This window comes from Panthera pardus, unplaced genomic scaffold (assembly GCF_024362965.1).
Source record: "Panthera pardus isolate Hobbes unplaced genomic scaffold, ASM2436296v1 HiC_scaffold_16, whole genome shotgun sequence".
In the NCBI taxonomy this organism is placed as follows: domain Eukaryota; kingdom Metazoa; phylum Chordata; class Mammalia; order Carnivora; family Felidae; genus Panthera; species Panthera pardus.
This window is the reverse complement of record NW_026526721.1, coordinates 77,221,043-77,244,064: the sequence shown is the minus strand read 5'-3', so window position 1 is coordinate 77,244,064 and position 23,022 is coordinate 77,221,043. Positions and strand designations below refer to the sequence as shown.

General features: G+C 37.1%; 1 protein-coding gene across 1 annotated transcript in view; it reads right to left on the bottom strand.

The window, feature by feature from the left end:
- P3H2 (prolyl 3-hydroxylase 2) overlaps nt 1-23,022 on the bottom strand; it is a 148,765-nt gene that overhangs the window by 30,548 nt on the left and 95,195 nt on the right. Inside the window, exons 2-3 of the mRNA XM_019463504.2 lie at nt 3,068-3,220; nt 1,929-2,118 (exon numbers count right to left, since the gene is read on the bottom strand). Coding sequence (XP_019319049.1) covers nt 1,929-2,118; nt 3,068-3,220 — 343 coding nt within the window. The remainder of the gene's footprint in view (nt 1-1,928; nt 2,119-3,067; nt 3,221-23,022) is intronic.

Here is a 23,022-nt window from a genome sequence, read left to right as displayed (position 1 = left end):
TCTGTGAACATACTTTCATTTTTTAAGAAGACTGTTCCGTCTGCCTACAGAGTAAAACCTCATCAGGACATGAGGGCCAGAAAGGCCCTCACTGTGAGAGGCTATCACAGTGGCTTTGTTAAAACATACTGTTGATTTGAACCAGAGTGGCAACAAAAGGGGTGGAGAGAATTAGGGAATCTTACATTCTATTAGGAGGTAGTATAGTTTAGTAACTATGCTAGCAATCATAGTTTGGTAACAAATCAGAAGAGAATAGCAATTAAGGGAAATGTTGGATTGGAAGGTAACATTTGGGATTTGGTTTGAACTCCTTAGGTGAGTGGTACTTTTCGTGGAGACCGAAAACCTTTGGCACTTAGGGAGAATAGACTCACTTCCATAATTTGCCTTTCTACAAGTATTGGTGAAGTGGAGCATTGTTTTTTATATATTTATAACTTGGAACACAATATGCACTCAACAGATATTTGTTAAACACTTATTATTGAATAAGTTATCCTTTGCCCATTTTTCAATTAAGACCTAAAACATATGAGCTCTAGAGTGAGATAAGCCTAGGTTTGATTCCCAACTTCACCTTTTTTTGTTGTTAATGTTTATTTATTTATTTTGAGAGAGAGAGAGAAAGGGAGAGAGAGAGACCATGCACAAGCAAGGGAGAGGCAGAGAGAGAGAGAGAGAGAGAGAGAGAGAGAGAGAAAATCCCAAGCAGGCTCCATATTGTCAGTGCAGAGCCTGACTTGGGGCTTGATCCCATGAACCATGAGATCATGACCTGAGCAGAAATCAAGGTCAGACGCTTAACCCGCTGAACCACCCGCTGAACCCAGCCACCCCAGATTTCTAGCTTCACCCTAATCACATTGCTATGAGGTATAAATTCCTCAGACACCTACAAGAAGTTGTTTAGAGGATTAAAAGATATATAAATATGTAAAATGCTTTCTACATTGTAACTGCTATATAAATGTTGCTTATTATTATGACTATCGATAAATCAGAAATAAATTACCACTAATAATAATAATTTACAGGTTCTACTCAAATATTATGAATATTAACTATTTGCCTCTAAATATTTTGCAACTTTTTCCCCTTGTCATTTGTAATTCAGCTTAATTTATTGTATCTCTTGTATTATAAATCTTATGTAAAGTCTGTCTTTTCATATTTCTTGTCTTTTGTTATGCTGAGAAGTGGTTTTCTTCTCCTTCCATTATAAAAATATTCTTTCGCATTTTGATCAAATAGCTTTATTTTCATACTTACATTAACATAAATAGAATTTATTTTTGTGTTTTTGCATATGCTTCCCACCGTAAATGGTTAACTAGCCAATCTCCCTAATTATAATTCATATTACCTATTTTAAAAGCCACTTGGTAATATATTAAATTTTCATATATAATGAAATGCTCTTTTAATTAATTGAAGAAAACTACACAAAAGTATTCACTAATACACTGTTTACAATAATGAAAACCTTCAACATCCTTAATATTCATCAGTAAATGAACCAGTCAATTATGCTTTCCACATATATTGGAACATTAAACAACCATTAAATACAATAAGGTAGATCTACATGTACTTACATGAGAAGAAGTCCACCTACATTGTTAAGCATAAAATAAAACAAAAAAACAAATATGCTGAAAATCAGTACCCATAGTATTGTCTTATTTTTATAAAAAATGAACTAATAATTATTGATAAATACATAAACATTTACATATGCATCTGAAAAAGTTTGGCACCACAGTCAACAACATTTAAACTAGGTAGATTTATTTATTGGAGATAGGATGGGCTAAATATATCTTCCATTTTTTGCAACATATACTTCTGTATTATTAGAATAGTTTACAGATTGCATGTAGTATTTCTATAATCAGGAAATAAATAAAGGGAAAAGTAAGCTTTACCTGCAATGGCTTCATAGAGGCCAGCTTTGTACCCTAAGTACTCATACTCTTCGAATCTCTGAGGCCCCTCACACAGGGCTCTGCACTCCATATCTTCACTGAAATATTCTCTTAAAGCTTGTTCAAAGTACTTGATAGCTAGCTCAAAGTCATCAGCCTCATAATGTTTAACTCCTGCACTGTAACTCTCCTGCAAAGAAGCAGAAAAATATTGGGGTGCTTGAATAGCAGGATTTAGACAGATTCAGGATCATTTGGGCAGGGGGCACTGCGCTCTTGTGCTGTGGAAGAATAATGAAGGGTTGTACTGGAAGACAAAAGGTAACTTCCATGGCTTCAAGTAATTGTAAATGAGATGGGAGTTACCAGCAAGCTGAATGCTGTGTCACCAATTTCATATTCTTCCTGAGCACGTGCAAGACAATATTTTCTAACCCCATCTGCATGTAGCTATGGCCATGCACCAAAGGCCAGGGAGACTGATGTGGGTGGCTGTGACGCATCCACTTTCCAGGGATGGACCAATTTAATAATAATGATGATGATGATGATGATGATGATGATGATGATGATGGTGATGATAATAGGCTTCTGAAAATCTTCTTCTCTTACCCTATTCTTCAATTATCTTAGAGGTCACATGTTGAGAATGGTGACATCTCCGGTTGAAAAAAAAAAAAAGCCTTCAACTTACTGTGATTTTAAGTAAGCTTTCATTTAAATGAATAATTACATAGCTTTAAAATAATCAGAATTTTAAAAGTATAGGTATGATGGAAAAGCACCTGGACTGGGAGCTGGGAAACCGCAGTATGACCTGAACAATTCACACTGGCTTCAACTCCCATATGTAAAATCAAAGGTGGTGGGGGCACTGACGTTCAGAGAGGGTGACAGATGTTTATATCACATTCTACTTTTCATCATATCTTACTTATTTTCTAAAGGTATTTTCATTTTCTCTCAATTTTTTCAGCCCTGATAATGACAATATTTCATCTGAGAACTCTGAAAATATAGAACTATCACTGTATTGGAAACCGAGACTCAACCTGAAACCCCCATGCACAGGAATCTGCTTTGAGTCAAATGAAACTCAGGAGCACCTTCTGATTAGGGCAATGGTCCCCAGCGCTCACCAGATGTGGTTTGGCTTCTCGGTCTACCAACTGGAGTACTTCAACACCGGCCATTGTTCTGTAATTCTCGATGTTCTGCTGCATTTCCATGTGCTCAGGGTTGGCCATGAAAAACGTGTGGGCTGCTTGCACTGCCTTTTCCAGCTGGTTAAGCTACAGAGGGAAAAAAAAAAACAAAAGAACCAAATGAAGACAAACATTTCTAACCCAGCTCGGTACTAGCCCAAGGACTAACAGCTAAAGTGGCAGGGCCAAGCTCTAGTTCATATTCACTATACACAACCCCCCATACTGAAAAGTGGGAGGGTAATAAACAGGGCTCCTAAAATGATATGTGGCAATCTGGGCTTTGGTGAAAATTGATACACATGCTCTATTCTAAGTTCATTCTTTTCCTGCTCTTTGCTGAGCCATCTGCATTTTCAGGGAAATTGAATCTTTATGCTTCTGTTTGTTTCATAATTGATCAAAACAGAAAGCTGCTGGGGTGCCTGGATGGTTCAGTCAGTTGAACATCTGACTTCAGCTCAGGTCATGATCTCACGGTTTTTGAGTTCGAGCCCTGCGTAGGGCTCTGTGGTGACAGCTCAGAGCCTAGAATCTGCCTTGATTCTGTGTCTCCGTCTCTCTCTGCCCCTCCCCATTCATACTCTGTCTCTCTCTGTTTCAAAAATAAGTAAAAACGTTAAAAAAAAAAAAACACGCAGAAAGCTGCCAGTGTGGTGCCACCTCTAATTCATATTTTTGACATTTTTATCTTGTATTTTTCTCTTCTTTTCTTTTTGTTCCTTTTGCCTTTCATCCTGACAATGGGAGTATAAACAAACCTATGACTTTCCAGAGGATGGGAATGAATATACCTCTCACTTCACCAAATTTGTTAGCCTGCTCTAGAATGTGAAGAATACAAAACTAAGAGTAGTAGAAACCAATGCATAAGAAATGTTGAATACAGCACATAAAACTTTCTACCACACTCCTTTTTGATTGAAATATTTCATTCCAGACATGTAACTTTGATTCTCATTAATATAAAAGAAGAATTTTTAATAACCACTCCATAGACACCACAAAATCCTCTCCTAAACCACGCAATACATTGCTCTCCATGAAACACAATGATGCATTTTTTTTCCAAGAAAATAGGATTAAATTTACTCAACCTGAGACATTTTGCCCTATGCTCTAGACACAGAAATGTCTAGAGACAGACCTGTTTTTTCCATAACAGAAAAGTGAATATTCACATTAGCAGTCTTTTTCATGGCAAAATTCAAATTATGTTTCATCTGTTTTGGAGTATGGTGACATGAAAATGCATTGTTATTAAAAAGTACACACAAAAAAATCACAGAACAACATATAAGATTCAATTGAGTCTGCTTTTGACAGTCTTGCTACACAGATATTACTAAAAAAGAAGTACTGAGTTCCCAAGTCCCCAGCTACTGCCCTTCCGCGATAGATAATCTTAGTCCTAACCACAGAAAACATAAACTGCCTTATTTTAAGACCTAAGATCCTTAATTTTGTCTAATAATAGTTAAATCTCTTTTCCTCTTGAATGTGCCTACTCTTAGCTATTGGCCTTCCTTCCATCAAATCTTGTCTTGTCTGCTTTCCCTGTCCCCTTTACCTTTGTCCTCAATTCTGTACTCACAGAATGATTTCGCTTGTCACTAATTTGGGATGTGGTTTCTTTCTTAATTTACATTTTCTCAACTTCTCACATACCAACACAGATAAATATGAATTGTATGGACATCTACACAGTGATGAGGATATAGATATAGAGGAAAAACAGTAGGTTCTAAATTGGGTGTGGCTACACTTATTGGTCAAGTAAACCTGGAAAAAGTCATTTTAAACATTTGTGCCTTAGTTCTCCTTTAAGACAAACAAAGTTCTCCTTTAAGACAAAAACCCCATACCACCATCTACTGCATAGGATTTTGGAAGGATTTAATTGTGTAATGTATATAAATGTGCTTCATAAATCACAAAAATCCTTAAAAAAAAAACAAAAAACAGGGGCTCCTGGGTGGCTCAGTCGGTTAAGCATCCGACTTCGGCTCAGGTCATGATCTCGCGGTCCGTGAGTTCGAGACCTGCGTCGGGCTCTGTGCTGACAGCTCAGAGCCTGGAGCCTGTTTCAGATTCTGTGTCTCCCTCTCTCTCTGACCCTCCCCCGTTCATGCTGTCTCTCCCTGTCTCAAAAATAAATAAACGTTTAAAAAAATTAAAAAAGAAAAAGAAAATCAATAACAGAGAGGGAGGCAAACCATAACAGACTCTTAAATACAGGGAACAAACTGAGAGTTGCTGGAGGGGAGGCAAGTGGCAGGATGGGCTAGATGGGTGATGTGATTAAGGAGGGTACTGGTTGGAATGAGCACTGGGTGTTATATATAAGTGATGAATCCCTGGGTTTGACTCCTGAAACCAACACTGTATGTTAACTAACTTGAATTTAAATAAATAAATTTAAAACAAAAATACATATTTTAAAACAAAAATTAAAAAAATAAATAAACAAAAATACAATTTATTAGATGATCTGTTTCAAAGATATAAATATGTATTCAATAATGATGGTATAATCTATAGCTCCCATGGACACATAATTTACGAGAATATAGTAAGGTCTTCGTGGTTCGTGGAAACTGTCTTTAGTCAAGAGCCAAACTATAAATTATGAACAAAACAGATTAGCACTGACACACTCTGATTCTATATAGCACAAGCCATTAAAGTTGACAGAACATAAATAAATATTTATGATTTTTACTTTCCTACCTTCATCTTCGGCTCAGGCTATTCCACTCACTGACTTAGAGAGTCTTCGTCTTTTCTTACTGAAATCTAACAAATCCCATAAGGCCAAGCCTAAATCCTGTCTTCTCTAACAGAGCCTTTCTCAACATTCCAGCAACAGGCAAGTACAACAATATCATCTTATCCCTATTCCTCTACAAGCACTTATCAGACTCTTCTGTGCTTTGCGCCTACCTGAGTATATTCGTTTTTTTCTGGTAGAGCTCTTTGAGAATAGGGGTCATATGACTTCTTTTTGTTTGTTTGTTTTCCACCTACTTTACATATAGAGGATGTCTATGACATGTCTAAAAAAAAAGAGGAAAAAAAGAACTTCTAACAAGCCAATCTTTTACACACACATCAAAAAGTGTATTACATGTGAGTGTGCTTCCTAAGCTCTACTGTATTAAAAGGATGTCAGTTTAATAACATTTCTGAAGTCATCATTCACACTGAGAGCTTCAATACTGATTAACAACACTGAATATGATTCAGTAGCTCTCAAAAACTGATGTTGACAAATTGGTTCTTTTTCTTAAATTTTGGCACATTGTTGTTGTTTTTTTCCTATTTGATGCTTTCCCCATTTATAAGCCAGTATTGAGCATAATACCATCTTCACCAATATAAATATTAAGAAGATCTGGGGCACCTGGGTGGCTCAGTCGGTTGAGCATCCGACTTCGGCTCAGGTCATGATCTCGCGGTCCGTGAGTTCGAGCCCCTCATCGGGCTCTGTGCTGACAGCCTGGAGCCTGCTTCAGATTCTGTGTCTCGCTCTCTCTGCCCCTCCCCTGCTCACGCTCTGTCTCTCTCTGTCTCAAAAATAAGTAAAACATTAAAAAAATTTATTTTTGAGACAGAGCATGAATGGGGATGGGGCAGAGAAAGAGGGAGACACAGAATCTGAAGCAGGCTCCAGGCTCTGAGCTGTCAGCACAGAGACCGACACAGGGCTTGAACTCACGAACTCACGAACTGTGAGATCATGACCTGGGCCAAAGTTGGACGCTCAACTGATTGAGCCACCCAGGCGCCCCTAAAAGAAAACTTTTAAAAAGACTTGATAACTTAAGGTTAAACCATAAAACTTATTCATGAACTGGCCATGACTTTTAAATCATTGTGAACCAGTTCAGGAAACTGGAATTGGCGTCCAAAGTCTATAAAACAAGTCATTATTTCAACTGGAAGCTTGATATCTTTGTACTCAATTTTAGAAATTACATATACACATCTGAAATGGTAGGAAAAGTCCAAGTGAACATGTGTGTGCTGCATATAATGCTGTATTTTGGGATGGAGATTATTATAAGGCCTTGTAAGTACTAGGTTTCAACTAAGGCATGATCGTCGAAACAAAGAAAAAGCAAACTGCCCTTAAAGGCTCCACATTGGACCTCCTTTAAGACCAAAATAAAATAAGCCGCAGGAGAGGGTAACTCTATACATTAGGAAGAAAAAAAACCCTGCAGAATAAAGAGCAACTGAGGAAAGGGGAATGATCTGACAACAAGATGGTACTTTTCAGGGAGCCGACCGCCCCACTGAGATATGAAAAATTCTGGCCAGAAATGCATTCAGGACACACTGGGCCATTTCAACTCAGGCTGTGAAGTGAACATTTTCTCCTGCCAGCCCAGAAGCATGACTGTACGTGGCAGTCATTCTGTACGGAAAAAGAAATGAATGCTGATTAAATCAATGCCCTGCTGACATTCAGAAGTTACTCTGTCCACTGGTGAGTGAATGAAACCCTTTTGACTCACTAATGGTTTTCCATAGCTAGTAATAAAGAAGCATTTCAAAAGTACGCATTGACTATTTAGAAACCTTCAGTAGCTATCCATTGACCACAAAAGAGATTCCAGAAACTATGTACTATGACATTCAAAACCTCCAGGATTTGGCCCTAACTAAATTCCTAATATAACTTCCTCATCTCTGCCATATGTAAACTTTTCCCACCAAAGTTCTAGAGGAACTTCTAGATGTTTTATAATTTACCATCTTTCTATTCAAGAAAATACACAAAGGCAAAGCACTCCAGTCAGTGCCAAATTCCTCATTTAATTCATTCACTTATTCAGCAAATATATGTTTTGTATTGAATCAGTGCTAGATGCTGTAATAGTTGATGAGAGTATCTAACAGGGTCAAAACAAAGACTGCTTTCTACGTACTTACAGCCTCATCCCAGGGGACGAGGCTAAAGTAAGTAAGTCATTAATGAACTTAATTTCACATTGTGCTGAATGCTATACAGAAATAAATGAACAAACCATACTATAAGAGCTGCCTGGGGTTGGGATGGAAGCAGGACTCTATTAGATAAATTAGTCAAAGAAGGTCACTCTGTAATGGTATTTTTCAGCTGAGATCTAAATGTTGAGAAGCCAATCATGTGTAGAACAGGAGGAAGAACATTCCAGGCAAAAGGAAGTGAACTGAAAGGGCCCTTTCCTGGCAAAAGAAAGTCAAGTGGAAAAGGTATTGACATGTTTTTAAAGCAGAGCAAAGACTAAAGAGAGACACTGGAAGAACTGGAGAAAGAGAGATCATGGGAGAGTTTATTCAAAGTGCAATAGGGAACCATTAAATAATTTTAAACAATATCTGAAACACATTTTAATATAACAATTCAGACCGATGTGTGGAGAATAGATCTTTGGTAATGAGCAAGAGAACATGCCAGTAATTCAGGTGAGAGATAATGCTTTTACTTTTAAAATAAAAAGAGGACAAGCATGGGTCAGTGCCCTGTCTTTTCCCCTTCCATTCCTTTCTCTCCCTCTCCATTTTGCCTATTCTTTCTATAGTGATGTTTTTCAATTCAGACACATAGAACAAAGCAAACCATTCTAAACTTCCCAAACATAGTTTAGGGGTCATAGGTAAGCTCCCTGTCTTCTGAATTAGGAGATATATGAAGCTCAAATAGTTTGAATATGAAATTTAGGACAGCTTGTAAGACATATGCAAGAAAGGCAATTCTAAAGCACATTTTAAAAATGTAAGAATACTGTACTTCTGAGATAGACTATTTAGAATCGCTTTCTATCTTCTGAAGCCTTTTTATGCAACCGGGATAAATCAGCAAGTCCAAAATAAGTAATTTCCATTCTTCTACTCAAACATTCATATTTCAATAAAGAAGGGAACGCTCTCTCTGCTTTCACCACCCTAACTTTGGGAATGCATCCAACATCATGCATTTCATTCTGATGAAGTGCTATATTTTTTGCCTTGGCTCTTTACTTAAATTTCACAATATAGCAACTTTAGAGAATATTTAACCCACTAGGAGGTTTCTTACCGAACGACAAGCAAGTAAGTTGACACTGAAGGCATTTCTGTTTCTAGGTCACAGCAGAATTTTTAAATTTTAGTTAGCAGCAGAAACACACTGGCTGGAGGGAAAGGAAGTCACTCGATAATAGCATGCACATCATGCTAAACACTGAAAATTCATTGGCTAAAAGGCATAAACATCCTTTTACAAAACAATAAGATGTTTTGTTTTGTTTTGTTTGTTTCATAATGGTGACACCAGACATTTTTGTAGCATTTGCTAATATCTCCAAATTTACCTCAAATTTTTGCCAACTCAAAGTTAATTTTTCTTTACAAAACCAACTAAGCAAACAATTTTAAAAATTGAACAAACAACATATTAAGAGAATAGTCTTAAAGATCCATTAAGTTTTGAAACAAAATTCGAAAGCATTTTTTTAAGTACTGGATTAAACTAAATCCTATGGATTATAGTATTTCAAATGTAAAGGCCAGGCTGTTTAATAAGAATTCAATTTTATTTTAGAAAATTCCTAAACATTTCCATATAATGTGGTCAGAATTTGAGAGATTCAAAAAATAGCTAGATGAAAAACCACTTTGGGGGCCCCTGGGTGGCTCAGTCAGTTGTCAGTTAAGCGTCTGACTTCTGCTCAGGTCATGATCTCAAGGTTTATAGATTGGAGCCCCACACTGGGTTCTGTGCTGACAGCTCAAAGCCTGGAGCCTGCTTCAGATTCTGTGTCTCCCTCTCTCTGCCCTTCCGCTGCTCATGCTCTCTCTCTCTCAAAATAAGTAAACATTAAAAAAAAAAAAAAAGAAAACCACTTTGCATTCTTATTTCACAGTTTCTGATGGTGTTACTATCCTTTATGTTGTTAATATAACTTGTAAAAATACCAATGTGTTGAATTATTTTTATACTTTAGTTTTTTATACTTCAGGAAGTAATTTCTTGCTTCTCTTGACAAATTTATAAAATTGATTTTACCGAGGGGCCTGGATGGCTCAGTCAGTTAAGCATCCGACTCTTGATTTCAGCTCAAGTCATCATCTCACTGTTCATGAGATCAAGCCCCATGTCAGGCTCTGCACTGAACACAGAGCCCACTTGGGATTCTCTTTCTCCCTCTCTCTCTGCCCCTCCCCTGCTCATGCACACATTACCCCCCACCTTTCTCAAAATAAGTAAACATTTAAAATGAAAATAAAATAAATTTTACCAGATATTGAAGACTGTATAATATAGTGCATTGCCCTTTTTGTTCTGACTACTAAGAAGCTCTGAGCTTAATTTTATTCTCATATACAGTAACTGTATTATAGTGGGTTTCTAGTATATTAGACTGAAACTCGTATACTTCCCTTTTATCTTTTATTTTTTTTTTTGTTTTTATTCCATTTCAAAAACCTAATAATATAAATAATTACCTTAGGTAATTCAAAGTCCTTTTGGACACAGGAGAGGTATAAAAGATAAACCCCCATGGTAAGGGAAATTTCTAGTAATTAATTCTTTCCTACATCTTAACGTAGAAAATTTAGAAATTTGTAGCTTTAAAAAATATATATTAATTCACAGGTTAGGTGTTCATGCTAATGTAGAAAATGAACTTATCTTTGCATTTACAGAATGTGAGTTTAAAATGTAGTCACGGTTATAAGTAAATATTTATAGCTTTCAAAATGCTATTTGGTAAGGATTAGATGGGGAATGGCGTTTCTAAAGAGTAACGTTTTCTCTGTGGAGTAAGTTGGAAAGGAAGAATATGCATTTTTAAAGCATTTTCTTTTGCCAAACTGCTTATACTCTTTCCTTCAATTACTTATGGTCCTCGGCCTGATTAATAGACTACAGCTCTTTCTGAACTCTGGTAAGTTTCAAGCTGATGTTTACAACTTAATGTTAAACACTGACTCTTGAGTAGCTACAGTCAAATGAGGTTGACCTCATGAGCCCAGGGCAACAACAGATCCTATCAGCTAAGTTTGCTAGAAGGTTTCTTATCTAAATAAAAACCATCTTTCAGGGTAAGGAAAACACTAAAGTGAAGAAGCAGAACTTTTAAACGTACCATTTCCGATTAGAAACTATTTAAAACAAAAAGCCCTCGAAGCTTTTGAAAAAGAAGAAAACCTCAAAATATTAGCCAAAAAATATGTGTGTGCTTAATTGGACAAAGTCCCTCAAGCCATCTGTGTACTGTATTGTCTAACTCCCTAACAAGAGGATAGCCAAAGCTTGGATGCTCTCTGGGTAAGGAGAAAGTACTGTCTTAGGGATGGAATGTGTCACAGATCCAATGAAACTAGTGTGTGTGGCTTACTGGTATGTGCCTGTTGTTTTTTGTTCTAAACATTAGGACAGGGTAAGATTGAATAACTGGGCAGGATCTTAACCTCTGAAGTATTGTCCAGAAGTCTCCCTTGAGGTGTCAGAGGATGACTAATGGTTACCGAAAAGAAGGTTTTGGGCCAAGACCTCTCTGACATTTGCTTCCTGCTACTGTTTTTGGAATCACAGCTTTATTCCTCTTTAGAAATTTCTTTGGAAGGCAGATGTCACTCATTTCCTGTTCCAGTTTTGCAAACATCTCATGGCTATTTCAGAAGTCATCATTTTAACTGGTAAAGAATCTTATTTGTGTCTTGATTATAAAAAAAATAAAATAAAATAAACAGAAATCCAGTGTCCCCCTTTGTGAGCTCAGAACTGGATTCCGTTCCTTTGGGATCCCCATGTTGATGAGCACAATCTTGTTCACGAGGTTGTTAATAAGAATTTACCCTGTGTATTGTTGTATAGTTTGCAAGGCACTTCACAATACTACTAATAAAAATAAAAGTAATAAAAATGATCATTTACTGTCTACCCAATTCCTATTGTGACATTCTTCAAAAAGCTAAAAGAGAGTTCTCCTACCTCACGTCGGGCCCAGGGCAGAAGTACCTGATCATTATTTACAAGCGCACATTATAATACAAACAATGAGCTGTAGCACCACATAGAAGCCAGTGCTGGGATAGACTGAGTTGCCCTTAATGAACTTCCTGGTACCAAAACAAATTTTGTTGTTCTAACAGTTCACTCATGCTTTGCTTCTGCCTGGTTTTCATTATGATAAATGGAGATGAATGTTGTCTTTCCCTAGTGACCCATTAAAAAAGCTCTCGCTGGCCATCACTTCCCTGGAGCCAACAGCCAGCTCCCTAATTGCTTACTACCAGAGTTATGTCTCTGCAATCAGCAGCAGCCAGAGCACATTCCCCCTCCCCAAACTGTACAAAGTTGCAAAACTTTGACTTCATTTGTCAAATACATTGCAAACTGGCAATTAACTATGGATGTGGGCTTTGCGCTTCTAAGATAGGCTTTAAAGATCAGAGATAAAATAGCTTCATGTAGACTTGCCGCTGACCTTTCTGTTTTTGAGACTATGAAAAAAAAAAAAAGAATTTCAAAGCTTTTTGTGTGCCTGCAACATTGTTTTGTGGAGTAACAAAGTGGGTATAAAATGCTTGTCATGGGCAAGGAGGGATGGGAGCCCCTAGGACTGAGAATCAAAACCCAGGTTTACTTCTTATTTCTCTCACAAGCAACTGCCTTTCCTGAGTGGATTGCGGGTGGAGGCGCACAGTCAGGGAAAAGAAGTAATAAATTGGGCCTTGCCTTGTTAAAAAGTGTAACAGTGCTAGGATAACATCGGAGATAGCCTGGCAAAACTGATGACTTGGGGAGAGCTTTAGAGTTTAGCGACCGTATAGGAAAATACTGGCATTGTAATTCCCAACATCTCCCTTCTACTTTGTGTTTATGAAACAAATTTAACATTCCACCCAAACCACTCCACTGTAAGAAATATAAGAAAAGCAAACAAGCAAATCAAAAGCTTTTCCACTTGTACGTTTTTGGTATAACTATGCCACATTCCTCTTTGAAATACAAACTCTCTCTAGCCCCTATAAGGGTGGGGAGATTTACTTCAAAATGTATTTCAAAACCTTTACTTGACTTCATGTTAAGGAATGCACTATGGCTGAAAGCCAAAGGGAGTTTCACTCCAAAGACCCCTCTTGGAGGGCTCTTCAAGGGGAGACTAAGATCCCTTCAGGTATTCAACCCATCAAGCTGACTAATGGGTGTTCCTAACCTGACAGGCCACATGTTCTTATTAAAGAGGTGGTTTTGATGATAGAGTTCTTTCAGTGTTCCATAAGGTCCTCTGGCATCACACCTGCACTTTTTAAAGCATTCAGCCACAGCAGTAACCTTCAGGCTGTATTGTAAATTAAATATCCCGGCCACATACACAAGCTAAATTATAAACACAAGCATTTTCTCTGTACCTCAGCCAACAGACTATACTGGAAAGAAGTTCCAGTCCATCTGAATGTCTGAGGAGGTTAAAGCTTGGAGAAGTTCACTTACTGACTGAACTTATCAGGTAGCACCGTTTCTTCAGTTACTTTTGTGGTACTTGCATTGGTCTGTGGATATGAACTTCCATTAGCAATAGGTAAGCAGGGCTAGAAAGGCCCTTTAAATTATTTAGTACCACTGCCTCAAGTAGAAAAAGGTTGTGAATGGAAAACGAATGGCAAGACTGTGGTTAGAATCTCTTTTATTAAGATGTTCATAAACATGTGTTTGGGATTTTAATGCCTGTTATTTCAAAGTAGAGGTAAATTCATATATATCTGGTCCATGTAACAAGTGTTTGCTGATCACCCCTGCCATAGAAAGAACATGATAGGTGTTCTGTGAGGATATAAAATATTTTCAGTATGGTCCTTGTTCTTTTATTAAATACAGTCCAGTAGGTTAAGAAGACATACACAGACTACTAATATCAAGAACTAAGTTTCTACAGGATTAGAAGGCAGAGTAAGTGGTAACTGGCAGCACAGCACTAGAGAAATTGAGAGACATTTGAAATCATCGTTGCCTGGGAGGTTCAGGGAAGGCCTCACTGAGAAAGTGGGAATAAGGCTGGGTGATGAAGAATGAAAACCATGTGGATGTCTCAGATGCATGGCTAAACTGGCTCATGTGTAAGGTCTATTTTACAGAGTAATGGGGAAGAAAGGTGAACAGGGCTGTATTATGGGGTTTTCTGAACACTAAAGTGAGGTGTTTCGATTTTTACTGTTGGAAAAAGAGAAACAGATACACCTATGTGTGTATGTATGTGAGTGTAGTCGTGAACATCTCCCCTGCCTCATTCCAAAAAGGATTTGAAAAATAAAAACCATATTTGAGGTAGCAATGGAAAACTTTTTCTTCAGATTTTATTTTATTTTATTTTATTTTATTTTATTTTATTTTATTTTATTTTATTTTTTTAGAGTAAGTTTAGGTTCACAGCAAAATTGAAAGGAAAGAATGGAGATTTCCAGTATCTCCCTTACCCCCACATGAAGATAGTCTCTCCCATTATCAACACCCCCGACCAGAGTGGTAGATTCGTTACAACCAAGAAAACTACACTGACACATCATAATCACCCAAAGTCCACAGGATTCACTCTTGGTATTGTATACTCTGTGGAATTTGGAGAAATGTATAATGACAGGTATATATCATTACAGTACCATACAGAGCAATTTTGTGCCCTAAAATCCTGTTCTCCATCTATTAATTTTCCCTGCCCCAACCCCTGATTTATCTACTTTCTCCACATAGCCTTGCCTTTTCCAGAATGTCATATAGTTGCAATCATATAGTAGCATGCTTTTTCAGATTGACTTCTTTCACTTAGTAATACATGTTTAAGGTTTCTCCATGTCTTTTCATGGTTTGACAGTTTATTTATTTTTACATTAAATAATATTCCATCATCTGGATGCACCACAGCTGATTTATCCATTCACCTACTGGAAAATATCTTGGTTGCTTCAAGATTTCATAATTGTGAATAAAGCTCCTAGAAACATCCACATGTAGCTTTTTGTGTGTGTACCCAAGTTTTCAACTCCTTTGGGCAAATACTAAGGAGCAACACTGCTAGATGAGTATACTAAGAACAGTGTAATTTTGCAAGAAACTGCCAAACTTCTTCTGGAGTGGTCTCCCCATTTTGTATTCTCACCAGAAATGAATGAAAACTCTTGTTGCTCCATATCCTCACCAGCACTGATGTCAGTATTCTGGAACCGGGTCATTAACAAGGTGAATGGTGGTATAGAACGGTTGCTTTTTTTATTTCCATTCCCCTGATGACATATGATGTGGAGGATTTTTCCATGTACTCATTTATCATCTGTACATTTTCTTTGGTGATATGTCTGCTAAGGTCTTTGGCTCATTTTTAAATTGGGCTGTTTTCTTATTTTTGAATTTTAATAGTTCTTTATATTTTGGATAACAACTGTTTATCTCAAATATGCCTTTTGTGAATATTTTTTCCTAGTCTGTTGCTTGTCTTCTAATTTTCTTGACATTGTCTTTTGCAGAAAAGAAGTTTTTTTTGTGTTTGTTTTTGTTTTGAATGAAGCTCAGCCCTCAATTATTTCTTTCATGGATGGTGCCTTTAATGTAGTATCCAAAACTTACTGTCATACCCAAGTTCATGCAAGCTATCTTCCATAAGTTTTACCGTTTTGCATTTTACATTTAGGTCTATGATCAATTTTGAGTTAATATTTGTGAAGGACATACATTCTGTATGTAGGGTCATTTTCCTTTTTTTTTTTTTTTTTTTTTTTAGCATGTGAATGTCCAGTTGTTCCTGCACCATTTGTAGGAGACATTGTTCTATTGTACTGCCTTTGGTTCTCTGTCAAAAACCAGTGGACTATTTATATATGGGTCTATTTCTAGGCTCTTTATTCTGTTCTATTGAGCTATTTGTCTATTCTTTTGCCATACCACACTATGTTGAATATTGCAACTTTATAATAGATCTTGTCAGTCTTTCACTTTTGGTCTTCTCCATAAATATCATGTTGGCTCTTCTGAGTCTTTTCCCCCTCCATATAAACTTTAGAATAAGTTTGTGGGTAATTGTAAAATAAACTAGGATTTTGATTGGGGTTATATTGAATTTATAGAACTGACATCTTCTCCACTGACTCAATAGTGAATCTTCCTTTTCTATGGACCATGGAATCTCTGTTTAGTTCTTTGATTTCATTCATCAGAGTTTTGTAGTTCTCACACATTTCTTGCACATATTTTGTTATAATTACACCAAAGTATTTCATTTTGTGGAGTGCTAATGTAAATGTTTTTGTGGGGTTTTTTAAAGTTCAAATACCACTTTATTCATTGGGGTATACAGGAAAGTGATTGACTTCTGTACATTAACTTTGTATCCTGTAACCTTACTATAATCATTTATTAGTTCCAGGAGATTTTTTGTCAATGTTTTCATATTTTCCACTAAGATGATCATATCATCTGTGAATAGTTTTATCTCTTTCTTCCCAATCATATATCTTTTATTTCCTTTCCTTGCCTTATTGCATTAGCAAGTACTTCCAATTAGAAGCTGAAAATAAGTGGTGAGAGGGGGCATCCTTGTGATCCACCTGTTTACTTGTTCTTAGAGGGAAAGCTTCAAGTTTCTAACGGTAAAAATGATGTTAGTTGTAGGGTTTTGTTAGATTGACTTGATTAAGTTGCAGAAGTTCCTCTCTCTTCCTAATTTACTGAGAATTTTTATCATCAATGGGTGTTGGATTTTGTCAAATGTTTTTCAATATCTATTATATATGATCATGTGATTTTTTTCTGTTTTATCTTAATGTAACAGATTATATTAATTGATTTTTGATTGTTGAGCCAGTGTTGCATACCTGAAATAAATTCCACCTGGTTAAATGATTAAGGTATCTTTATGTCCTGGAATGTGGTCTATTCTGGTGAATCATCCAAAGAGCTTGAGAAGAATTCTCCTGTTTTTGGATGAAGTAACATATGGATGCCCATTATATTTAGTGCACTGATAGTGGTATTGGGTTCTACTATGCCCTCACTGATTTTTCTACCTGACGCATCCGTCTGTTTCTCTTAGAGGGGTGTTGAAGTCTCAAATATAATAGTAGATTCATTTATTTCTCTTTGCAGTTCTATCAACTTTTGGCTCATGAGTTAGATGCTCTGTTGTTAGGTACATACATGTTAAGGATTTTCGTGTCTTCTTAGAGAATTAACCCCTTTAGCATTAGGTAATCCCCCTTTATTATCCATAACGTCTTACTTTGAGGTCTGCTCCTCTTTTTAAAAAAATTTTAATGTTAATTTATTGTTGAGAGAGAGAGAGAGAGAGAGCGAGAGTGAGCATGAGCTGGGCAGGGACAGACAGAGATGGAGACACAGAATCCAAAGTAGGCTCCAGGCTCTGAGCTGTCAGCCCAGAGCCCGATGCAGAGCTAGAACCCACAAACTTTGAGATCATGACCTGAGCCCAAGTCAGATGCTTAACCGACTGAACCACCTAGGTGTCCCAAGGTCTGCTCTTCTTGAAATTAATATGGCTACTCTTACTTTCTTTTAATTAATGCTAGCATTAATCCAGACATTTACTTTTAATTTATATGTGTCTCTAAATTTAAAGTGGATTTCTTGTAGACAACATGTATTTGGGTCCTGCTTTTTTTATTCACTCTGTCAGTCTCTGTCTTTTAACTGGTGCATTTGGACCATTAAAGTTGAAAGTGACTATTGATACAGGTTGATGAATATCCACAATATTTCTTGCCCTTTTGCTTTGCTCCTATTGTTCTCACAATACTAAGGGGGCTTCTATGACTGGGTCCCCCTGGACATTTTAACTCTCAGAATTGTCCACACTGAGCTTACAGCAATTGGACAATTAGAGTTCAAGTTTCCCTACCCCAGCACTTGTTCCCACAGTGATTTCTACTTGTGAGCCATTGCTCTGTAAGCCATAACAACTATTCACCTATCTCTTCAATCCTGAGGGCAGTGATTTGCCTTGTGTCCCCACCTCTTTTTTGGATCCTAGAATAGTTGTTGATTTCTCAGTCCGTTCAGCTTTTTACTTGTTGCTAGGATGTGATAGCAACATCCAAGCTCCTTGCTTACAGAACAAGAAGCTGTAAGTCTGAAATACTTTAAATTTCTCAGAAGGAAGAAGGGTATGAGAATAGGAGTATATTATCAACTTGATATCTTCTCTCTTTGAAAAGATTGGTCTGGTTGTTGCAGGATAAACTGGGAGTAAGGGAAGACTGGAAAAGAGGAAAAATTTTGGGGCAACATTATAATACTCTCTCACATAAAGAAGAAGCAAGTTTATTATCCTAGTCAGCATGGGCTACCATAGTGAAATACCATAGAATGGGTACCAGAGACTACCATATTTGTTTTCTCACAGTTCTGGAGGCTAGAAAACTGAGATCAGTGTGCCAGCATGGTCAGGTTTTATCAAGAGTGCTCTTATGGTCTGCAGATGGCTGCCTTTTCATTATGTCTTAACATGGCAGAGAGAGCGTGAAAACTTTCTTGTGTCTCTTCTATAAAGGCACTAATCCTACCATGACAGCCCCACTCTCATGGCCGCATCTAAACCTAATTATTTCCCAAAGGCCCTATCTCCAAATACCATCACACTGAGAGTTAAGGGTTCAACATACTAACTTGGGGGGACACAATTCAGTCTATGTATTAATCAAGAAAATATAAAAGTTAAGGATATCTTTAAAATTTCAAAGTCAGTCAATTAAGAACATGATAGAATAATGGAATATTGATAGAATATTCCATGATAGAATAATGGAAATCACTATTTTTTAAAGGTGGTTCCAAAATTTGATTATGGGATAGAGAAAATAATCATTTCATTTTGAACTAGGTTACATGTGATATAATGCAAAAGAGTACATCTTAGCACTGAAGAAACTTGACTGGAGAACTGATGACTAGAGAGCAGTTGGAGTGAGTATTGGGCAAAGTCTATACTTGAGGCACACTGGAGGTCTTTGGCCCACATAAAGTGAGACTTCCAGACTTCCAAGAATGAGAGCATAAACAATTATTATAAGTGGCTCATAACAACCTAGAAAGACAGGGGAAAATGTCTGTGGGTTTGTAATTAATCTTTATCTTGTTAAGAAGTATATTATCCTCAATGGCCAAACGACTTATTTAAAAAAAAAAAGCTTTTATAATTAACTAAGTGTAAGATAAACTATATTAAAAGCTAAACGTATTTATTTAGGGTAAGGCTTTTTAGACTTTCAACTACTATGATAGATAATTTCCATGAGTCAGATATTGTATCCCACATTTTTCTACCTTTTTTGACCAAAGAACCATCCTTCTGCTTCAGAGTGTCTCAAAAGACTAATCAGCTCTCTGAGACTCTACTTTGTTGTATACATACACATGCATATTCTCACACACACACTTTGAGCAAACTTTGTTAACTTTGATGAAAGAATGGCTTTAGTTGTAAAGTCATCATGTAAGTGATCCCACAATCTCAAAGTGCTAAGACTGAAATTGTCTTTAGACATAATTTGGTATAAGACTCCCCATTTTGTTATACTTATGTAAATAAGATAACTAAAATACAGAGTGAGATATTTTTCTTTTTTTTAAAAAAAATGTTTATTTATTTATTTTGAGGGCAAGAAGGAGCAGAGAGAGAGAGGGAGAGAGAGAGAGAGATTGAGCAAGAGCAAGAACCCCAAGCAGGCTCTGCGTTGTCAGCACAGAACCCCACATGGGGCTCAGTCCCACCAAAGATGAGATCATGACCTGAGCCAAAATTAAGAGTCAGATGCTTAACCAACTGAGCCACCCAGGTGTCCCAAGTAAGAAATTTTTGTTAGGGCCACATGGATCCTAATAGAAGTGTTGGGCCCCACAACCTGGTCTTCTAAGTTACTGATTTTTCTAGTAAATTTCATTGTGTCTGAGACTAAGTGGCCAATCCTCCTCATTCAGCAGGAAAATAAAGACTGTACCATTTTTGACAAGTGCATATAAAAAACTCACACCCAAAATACATCTCTCCAAAAATCATAAAGGAATACCTTTCTCTATGCCACCCAGAATAAACTAAATTAATGCTGCAAAGTAGGTACTAATAAGTACAGAAGAGAACTATGAGACTGTGTTCAAATGAAGAGACTGGTTTGAATTGAATCACAGCCTAGAAAAATCATATCAAATAGACTGTAAAATTACATTCAGTGGTTTAAAAAACTCAGGCTTTCTGATTTTGACTTTACACATACTGTGGATTTACATTGGCTTCCTTCCCCTGGAAATGTTATATTGTAGTTTAGCAGCTGGATGTTTGGTCTGTACTAGAAATAGAGGGCCACTATTATCTTCTATAAATGTAGTCCAATGTTCCCATTTTGTCTGCAGAGGGTACTATAAGCTTTGTATTTCTAGGAACTGTGAGTCTCAGGATACTCTACTTTGTCTTTCAGTTCAACCTGACCAACATTCAATGAGGGTCCTGTGCTCGGTATTGGGTAGGTGGGAATGGTGGACAGAAAACTGTGATAATTCTTGCTTTTTAGCAGCTAATCTGGGAGAAGGGGTGAGAAATCAGAGGAAGAAAATACCTATAATTTGGGGTTGAGTAAGGGACCATAAAAAAAGTAAAAACAAACACTGTAAAGGTTCAAACTAGGAAAAAGCACCTCTAAATAGATGGTTTTGGATCTAGGAAGTCTTTATGGAAATCTTACAAATATGGCTTTTGTAATAGACCCTGAAGGATGGATGGCATTTCAATAGGCATAGATGCCAGGAATGGCATACCAAAAAAAAAAAAAAAAAAAAAAAAAAAAAGAAAGAAAGTGTTATTTGCGTGTGAGGATTAATTTGTTGGGAGTGCAAGTGTTCAAAGTGGGATTTGGAGTAGTCAAGAATACTTAAAAAGTAGGCTGGGGCCAAAGTGATGTGGGTTTGGAGCTAAGAACATATTGTGTCCCATTTGGGGGAGATTTGAAAACCTCAGAGCATTGGAATAGTCTGAATCTTTTGAAACGATCTTCCAGAAACATCACTATGTCACTGTAGAGGAGTAAGTCTACCTTACTAAGTTATATTAGTAACACAGGATGGTCTGCAGCCAGACAGATAGAGTTAATCAATCCTTCTGAGCTGCAGGTGCCAGTACACCTGACTCCCTGCAATCCGATTTCCAGCTGGTCCTGAATCATGAACAATTATGGAACCAGACCACGTACTCACATGTCCAGAGTAGTTGTCAAGCATGCCAATAAAGTGAGAAACTGCCACATTTCCCGTTTCCGGAAGACCCACTTTCTGTTAATCTAAAGCCTTTTATGTTTTACAGACTCCATAGCAAGTCCAGTTTTCAACCAGAAAGAAATCTCAGCCAAGTCATGACAAGGAACATATCTTCCATCCGTGAGTTGTCACCTCTGCATTCCGATTTCCACCTCTGCTGTTTCAACCCCGAAGAACATATGGACCTATTAGAAAATAATCTAAGCAGCTTTCATTCTTTTCATTTAAAAACATTCCCATGATAGAATTCTCATTTGCCTCTACCTGTAGACAGCAAGGCAGAGAGAGTCTTACTTTCATTCCTCTTTGCCACCTCCCTCATGTCAGCAGAAGTCTCTATGGGAATGGCTATATGAACTGACAATTATTAACTTTGTGCTTTCCTCTTCAGGAGGAAAAGAGATCAATAAGAGATCAATCCTGCTGAGATCAATAAGAGTAAAAGGGAAACCAATGGGAGCCTAACCCTTCCTACTGCCAGCTCTCATGGAAAAGAAGCTAAGAGCAAATGCCTGGATGTGACGTGCATATTCTCAGAGGGAAGAAAGTATGTATGGATGTGTGTACCTAAAATAAACAACAGCCATCTACCGGTTATTTTACAAAGAAAGTTAACATAATTTATCTCAAGTCATTGTCATATATAGATTGGGCAGATATTAATATCCAATGAGAAAAAGGAAGCTCAGGGAAGCTAAATAATAATAGTTGAGCATACAGTATGCCAGAGACCTGAAATAAACATATATTACTACATGCTATAGACTGAATTGTACTCTCTAAAGTTCATATGCCAAAACCCTAACCCCAAGTACCTCAGAATGTGACTGTATTTAGAGATCAGAACTCTAAAGAGGTAATTAAGTTAAACTGAGGCCTTTAGTGTGGACCCTAATCCAGTTTGACTGATGTCTTTATAAGAAAAGGAGACTAGGACATAGAGACACCAGTGTAACTGGCACACAGAGGAAAAGACCATGTGAGGACACAACCAGGTGGCAACCATCTGCAAGTCAAGGAGAGAGGCCTCAGAAAAAAACAATCCTGCAGACAACGCTGATCTTGAACTTCTAGCCTCCAGACCCATGAAAAAATAAATGTCTGTTGTTCAAGCCACCCAGTCTGTGGTATTTTTTTATAGCAGCCTTAGCAAACAAACACAGCACATTTTAAACATAAAAATAACAGTGAGGAAGAAGTCAATAACTTCATTTACAATTGAGAAAACTAAAAACCATAAGGAATTGAATCTGACTCTAAACCCAGTGATGGCTTATACCAGAACTCAGGCCCATAATCTCTCAGCTATATTCTTCCAAGTGATAAACTGATCAAGAAAACACTAGCAACCTAACTAGGGCACTCTAACTTTTAATTCAGGTTCTCTCCACAAAAGTATCATGAAATTACCTCGGTAGACCCATTGGACATTAAAACAGGATGGGAAACAGGATTAAGAAAAATCAGAGTTCCAAATGAGAATTAAAATACATGGTTTCTTTTATTATTTCTCAGGATAAAACTAAAAATTTCAGGGCAAATTAATCTTCTCTCCTCGGCATTCTGGAGCGGTACATCTGTTTTTATTTATGGTACTTAAACC